General features: G+C 42.9%; 1 protein-coding gene across 1 annotated transcript in view; it reads right to left on the bottom strand.

The window, feature by feature from the left end:
* Positions 1–3964: 3964 nt before the first annotated feature.
* bcap31 (B cell receptor associated protein 31) overlaps positions 3965–7709 on the bottom strand; it is a 28684-nt gene continuing 24939 nt past the window's right edge. Inside the window, exon 8 of the mRNA XM_024385138.2 lies at positions 3965–6239. Within this exon, the coding sequence (XP_024240906.1) occupies positions 6198–6239 (42 nt within the window). The 3' untranslated portion in view covers positions 3965–6197. The remainder of the gene's footprint in view (positions 6240–7709) is intronic.

Raw genomic sequence — 7709 nt, 5'->3', positions numbered from 1 at the left:
ATTATTTTCACAGAAATTGATAGGTATGAACCTCGGAGCCTGTAGGCATTAGCTAACAGCAGCAGTACGTTACCCCCTAATTCAACTCAAACCATGGTCACCACTGTAAGGGGAGGCGATGGGATAGTTAATGCAGTTCAAACCGGTTTTAATGACAAATGCCCAGTTTGTCAGTGAAGTGCAGCTGCCATATTAAGCCAGGGCTCCAGCATGCTAAAGTTGGTTGGCTATGTTTAGCCAGTGCCCTCTGAGCTCTGGGCTATTTCTGTCTGGAGTCTAGAGCAGGTCGGCCTTCAGTCCCAAACTGTATCTGAGAGGGACAGCTGCCCCCCTCCCAGCACCTCAGATACCCCAAGACATCCCCAGAGCAGGAAGCCATAGACACCCAATAGTGATGGGGTCTGATCACATTGGATTGACTGGCATTGAAGCCTGGAGATTAGCTGTTACAGATCACATTGGGTTGACTGGCATGGAGGTTAGCTGTTACAGATCACATTGGGTTGACTGGCATGGAGGCCTGGAGGTTAGCTGTTACAGATCACATTGGGTTGACTGGCATGAGGCCTGGAGGTTAGCTGTTACAGATCACATTGGGTTGACTGGCATGAGGCCTGGAGGTTAGCTGTTACAGATCACATTGGGTTGACTGGCATGGAGGCCAGCTGTTACAGATCACATTGGGTTGACTGGCATGGAGGCTAGCTGTTACAGATCACATTGGGTTGACTGGAATGAGGCCTGGAGGTTAGCTGTTACAGATCACATTGGGTTGACTGGCATGAGGCCTGGAGGTTAGCTGTTACAGATCACATTGGGTTGACTGGCATGAGGCCTGGAGGTTAGCTGTTACAGATCACATTGGGTTGACTGGCATGAGGCCTGGAGGTTAGCTGTTACAGATCACATTGGGTTGACTGGCATGAGGCCTGGAGGTTAGCTGTTACAGATCACATTGGGTTGACTGGCATGAGGCCTGGAGGTTAGCTGTTACAGATCACATTGGGTTGACTGGCATGAGGCCTGGAGGTTAGCTGTTACAGATCACATTGGGTTGACTGGCATGAGGCCTGGAGGTTAGCTGTTACAGATCACATTGGGTTGACTGGCATGAGGCCTGGAGGTTAGCTGTTACAGATCACATTGGGTTGACTGGCATGAGGCCTGGAGGTTAGCTGTTACAGATCACATTGGGTTGACTGGCATGAGGCCTGGAGGTTAGCTGTTACAGATCACATTGGGTTGACTGGCATGAGGCCTGGAGGTTAGCTGTTACAGATCACATCGTCAGCTGAGTGGGTGATTCTTTCCTCTAGTAGAGATTCTGAGGTTATGTTTCAACGGCAGGTGAAACGTCTCCCTGCTCACTTACAAGCTAGTCTGTTCTAACTCACATTTTTGTCAATAAACAGACACTCTTATCCAGAGTGACTTACAGATACTGCATTCATCTTAAGACAGCTAGGTTGGACAACCACATATCACAGGCATAGTAAGTACATTTTACGTCAAAGTAGCCGTCAGCTAGTAAGAAAATAATTAATTGCAAGTCAGGTCTTCCATAACGGACAGAACACTTGAATGCAAAAAAAGGACCAACCAATGTCAGATGATTTACCCAGAAAAACTGAAGCAGATAGTTTATCAGTAAGTGGTTTGGCACCAATCTCAGCTCAGGGTCAGATTACTGATTAGCAGGAAAATAGTTGATGTTTTACTTTTGGTCAAAGTTCAATTACTCTTTGGTTATTTTAATTGGTTGTCAAACAGTTGTAGAGAACACTTCACTCAGTTCCTAAAGTGTACTAGTAGTTATTGACTATCATTTATAGAATCAAACATATGCAACACAAGTATTTGAGCGTCTATATTCATCGCTTATTTGGATGCACTTGTCACATGGACATACCCATCCCAGCCAGAACACATTCTTGATGGACATAGACAGGTTGGTTGTTTATCAACAAAACTGACACGTGCACAACAATGGGGCAAAACAGACGTGGTTGGCAACATGTCAACTATATTTAGTCTCTATGTTTATTGAAAACAAATACATTTGCACAATGAGCACTTGTCTCAAATATATTGTTACAGTTGCTGGTTAGCTAGTGAGTTTTAGCCATATTAGCATAGGCATGACATCAGTCCAAACAAAACATGGTATCAATAACAAGATGAGCTGAAACTAACCACCTATGATTCCTCAAAAGGCAGGTTCTTGTCATTGTTGCTAGCTATCTGACCGTTCAGTTCACAATCATAAACGCACACCTTTCGGCCTCGTCAAATGCACCGTGCATCATTTGTGATGTTGTCAGCCAACCCGTCTATAGTGTTTGAAAGGGAAGGAAACCCTACTGCATGAGCACAACCATTGAGTGGCTAAAAGACTACTTATTACTCGTTAAAAAAAAATGTTTAAAAGCCAATGAAACATGCTTTTAGTGTCAATACAACTGGAAAGACGGTGCCTGGTCTTCAATCGCTCATGAAGGGAATTATTCAGAAAGCAGTTTCATCAAATCATGGTTGGATCATCATCAAGGATGATGCAATTGTGTCTCTGTGAGAGGCTGTTTTAGAACAAACATCTGTCTCTGTGAGAGGCTGTTTTAGAACAAACATCTGTCTCTGTTGAGAGGCTGTTCTAGAACAGAAATCTGTCTGTGAGGCTGCTCTAGAAAAAAAAAATCATGCCTCTGAGAGACCGTTCCACAAAAATCTGTCTCTGTGAGAGGCTGCTCTAGAACAAACATGTCTCCTAGAGGCTGCTCTAGAACAAACATCCGTCTCTGTGCGAGGCTTTTCCACAACAAAAATCTGTGTCTCGGTGAGAGGTTGCTCTAGAGCAAACAACTCTTTGAAAGGCTGTTCTAGAACAAACTGTCTCTGTGGGAGGCTGTTCTAGAACAAACTGTCTCTGTGGGAGGCTGTTCTAAAACAAACTGTCTCTGTGGGAGGCTGTTCTAAAACAAACTGTCTCTGTGGGAGGCTGTTCTAAAACAAACTGTCTCTGTGGGAGGCTGTTCTAAAACAAACTGTCTCTGTGGGAGGCTGTTCTAGAACAAACTGTCTCTGTGGGAGGCTGTTCTAGAACAAACTGTCTCTGTGGGAGGCTGTTCTAGAACAAACTGTCTCTGTGGGAGGCTGTTCTAAAACAAACTGTCTCTGTGGGAGGCTGTTCTAAAACAAACTGTCTCTGTGGGAGGCTGTTCTAAAACAAACTGTCTCTGTGGGAGGCTGTTCTAAAACAAACTGTCTCTGTGGGAGGCTGTTCTAGAACAAACCGTCTCTGTGGGAGGCTGTTCTAGAACAAACTGTCTCTGTGGGAGGCTGTTCTAGAACAAACTGTCTCTGTGGGAGGCTGTTCTAAAACAAACTGTCTCTGTGGGAGGCTGTTCTAAAACAAACTGTGGGAGGCTGTTCTAGAACAAACTCTCTGTGGGAGGCTGTTCTAGAACAAACTGTCTCTGTGGGAGGCTGTTCTAGAACAAACCGTCTCTGGGAGGCTGTTCTAGAACAAACTGTCTCTGTGGGAGGCTGTTCTAGAACAAACTGTCTCTGTGGGAGGCTGTTCTAGAACAAACTGTCTCTGTGGGAGGCTGTTCTAGAACAAACTGTCTCTGTGGGAGGCTGTTCTAAAACAAACCGTCTCTGTGGGAGGCTGTTCTAAAACAAACCGTCTCTGTGGGAGGCTGTTCTAGAACAAACCGTCTCTGTGGGAGGCTGTTCTAGAACAAACCGTCTCTGTGGGAGGCTGTTCTAGAACAAACCGTCTCTGTGGGAGGCTGTTCTAGAACACAAATCGATGTCATGAAGAAACCTGATTTGCAAAGCCTTGCCATCCATATTTAGCAATTCATAACTTAGTAAAAGAGCAGAGGAACTCAACCATTTGTATACAGCATGTGGGGCACATTGGACAAACATACTGCAAATGACCAAACCTAGTTGTCAGACATTGTTGAGAAATATATTTATTTTGCATTACACACCAACAGCATTGACCATGTTCATACATGTAGTTGACTGCAAACATAGATGCTGTAATCCAAAAAAATACATTTAGTTATAATGAAACAGCAAACTTCTTCCCTCCAAGATAAGGGGAAAACTTTGATGTGACAATTAGCTAACATTTCTTGAAAGGACAGTAGAAGATCATACGATGTGTAAATGCAGTTCTCTTGTGAGAAAGTCATCATGCAAAAATAGGTCAGTTAAATGACATCACTTTTAAGGCCACCAAATGAGATTATATAATAGAATTAATATCATCAAGAGTCAATGACTAAACAGCAAGGACAAAATCTGCAAAACCTTTGAGATTCATCTTCTCTGTTGAGAATATGAATTTCAATAGCCCTTGGACTGAATATCACCAGTGTCTGACAAAATGGAAAAACTGACAACGTAATGAGGGGGAAAAAAGTGGCGTTTAAAATCAGATGGCTTACAGACATCTACCACCTACTGAACTACCACCTACTGTAAATAGTTCATCAGAACAAACCCCTCGCCCACAAGAAAACAGATGAAAGCAAAATAAATCGTCAAATACATAGATAGAACCTTTACCTCGAGTACTAGGCCTGCTCGGCGACCTTGTAAAGGGCGCATTATAAATGAAGGTAACTAAACACTGATATTACATATAAACATGGATGAATAGTGTACTGTTCTTAGGCATGTTAATATCACCACAAACTAAGAATTTCTTGTACAACACCAGACGGACCCCGACAGGTTACCATCTCCCCTGAAGGTCAGAGTGGCCATGACAGTGACTTTCTACAAGTCCCTATTTTTACCTGGTGCAACAATTCATGATGTAATTCCTCAGATGACCCAAAGCACTAATTTCAGCAAGTTACCAGGCTATATATATATATATATATATTCTACTGTCACCTGGTGAAAGGCCAGTTGACTATTTAATTACTGTCAAGTTCCACAATTCTTTAGGTTGCTGCTTAATGGGAGATTTATTTACAGCCCTCGCTGTTCAAATTGGATCTACAGGCAGGGAAAGCTTATTATGCATTTCATAAAATTTCCCCTCCAATTAAATTCAAAATGGCAGGTGAAGCACTCCAAATAGACCATTCTATGATCAGCAAGTGGGAAAACAGGAAAGAAAAGACAGGGTGTGAGATCGCAAAGAAGTTTAATAAACAAATTTCCAACATTCTTTCAAATATCAGAATTTAAAGACTACATCGTGTCTAACATTTGAAAGACTGAACCAACCGTGTTTTTAAATGCCATCTCAACCAATGAGAGAGGCAAACTGACTTCAAATGGAAGGACGCCATGAAGCCCTACATTCCAATATAGCTCATCTCATATCATGTTATGCAGGCTTAGTGATTTGAGTGGTACAAGTTCGTCACACCATGTGCCTGAGGCACTTCTCCAATACAGAAGTGTGCAGTCAGACGAGGTAAAAGGAACTTATTAATTTTCAAACAAAGCAAGTGGATAAGGGCTTCAAAGAACAAGATGTGCCAAATCACAGATTTGTTCAGTCAAAAGCATGAAATGGGCCTAATTACTGGAATGAAAATGAACTGCTTTCCATCAAAGGAGCATATGCAGATTCCCACCCATACAATATGATGCCCTTAATGACAGTAGGGTCTGCTTCATACTGTAACAGGTAACACAGATTACATTCAAAACAAGAATGAAGAATTGACAAATAGGAATAAGATGTTAAACCACACCTTACAGTAAATCCAAAGGTGACTCGCAACTACATATTTTCTATCAGATATCGGAATATTTGTGACATGGACAACTGTTACCAGGTCCCCTCAGAATAGATACATTGGTTGAACAACTAAAGTAGTAAAATCAGACATCCAACAGGGGACATAGCCTTCTCAAATACAAAGAGGCAGAGGATCATCTGTTCAGATGTGCAATTCGTTCATTTATTTCAAATGGAATGAAAACAGCTAAGTACAGATATAAAGTACATGGTGGTTTCACAAATGGAGGCAAACCATACAAAAAAAACATGGCTATCCATTGTGCGCCACAGAGTAGCGAGGCTTTAAAGGCAGATAAACCAAATCCTCCTCCTGCAGGTCTGCACATTCAGCTCCTAATGACTTCCTGTGTAAAGCAGTGGTGGTGGGTGGCTGTTGTTGACGGTGGATGGTACGAGCACGTCAACACTTCTCTCCCGATCAGTTGGACTTTTTGTCCTGCGATTGAGCATCACTGCTTGCCTGTAGAAAAGGGATTCAGAAAATTGATTCATAAACTGAAAAAAAATAAAAGCAACAATTTCAAAGACTTCACTGAGTTACAGTTCATAAGGAAATAAATTAGGCCCTAATCTATGGATTTCACAACTGGGAATACAGATATGCATTTGTTGGTCACGGATGCCTTAAAAATAAAAAAAAGGTTAGGGACGTGGATCAGAAACCAGTAAGTATCTGGTGTGACCATTTGCCCCATGACATCTCCTTCACAGAGAGTTTATCAGGCTGTTGATTGTGGCCTGTGGAATGTTGCCCCACTCCTCTTCAATGGATTGAAGTTGCAGGAACTGGATCACTGTCGTACACGTCGATCCAGAGCATCCCAAACATGCTCAACGGGTGACATGTCTGGCGAGTATGCAGGCCATATAAGAAATTACATTCAGCTTCCAGGAATTGTGTACAGATTCTTGCGACATGGGAACGGCCATGCATTATGGTGAAACGTGAGGTGATGGCAGTGGATGAACGGCAAGACAAAAGGGACTCAGAATCTAGTCACAGTTTTTCTGTGCATTGAAATTGCCAGACAAAACAGTTGTGCGTTGTCCATAGCTTATGCCTGCCTGCCTGCCCATACCATAACCCCACCATGGGGCACTCTGTTCACAACGTTGACATCAGCAAACCACTTGCCAACACCATACACACGGTCTGCCATATGACCGGTACAGTTGAAACCAGGATTTATTAGTGAAGAGCACACTCCTCCAGCCTGCCAGTGGCCAAGGAAGGAGAACATAGGCCCACTGAAGTCGGTTACGACGCCGAACTGCAGTCAGGTCAAGACCCTGGTGAGGACGACATGCATGCAGATTAGCTTCCTTGAGCCAGTTTCATCCAGTTTGTGCAGAAATTCTTCAGCTGTGCAAACCCACAGTTGCATCAGCTGTCCAGGTACCTGGTCTTAGACGATCCCACAGGTGAAGGTGATCCTGGGTTGACAGGGTTACATGTGGTTTGCGGTTGTGAGGCCGGTTGCACGTACTAGAGGTGGCTTACGATTGAGAAATTAACATTAAATACTCTGGCAACAGCTGTGGTGGACATTACTGCAGTCAGCATGCCAGTTGCATGCTCCCTCAAAACTTGACATTGTGGCATTGTGTTGTGACACAAAACTGCACATTTTAGAGTAACCTTTTAATGTCCCCAGCACAAGGAACACCTGTGTAATGATCATGCTGTTTTATCAGGTTTGCGATATGCCACACCTGTCTGGTGGATGGATTATCTTGGCAAATGAGAAATTATGACTAACACGTAAACAAATTTGTGCCCAGAATTGAGAACTTTTTGCACATATTAAACATGTCTGGTACCAACACTTTACATGCTGGGTTTATATTTGTGTTCAATATAAAAACACAATGACTAACTATAGCTGTTCATTTATACATAACCTGAAAGCATTAAATAGAAGGTAAACAC

The sequence above is a fragment of the Oncorhynchus tshawytscha genome, linkage group LG22 (genome assembly GCF_018296145.1).
Source record: "Oncorhynchus tshawytscha isolate Ot180627B linkage group LG22, Otsh_v2.0, whole genome shotgun sequence".
Taxonomy (NCBI): Eukaryota; Metazoa; Chordata; class Actinopteri; order Salmoniformes; family Salmonidae; genus Oncorhynchus; species Oncorhynchus tshawytscha.
Note: the sequence above shows the minus strand (reverse complement) of the source record. Positions and strands in the feature narration are given on the sequence as shown.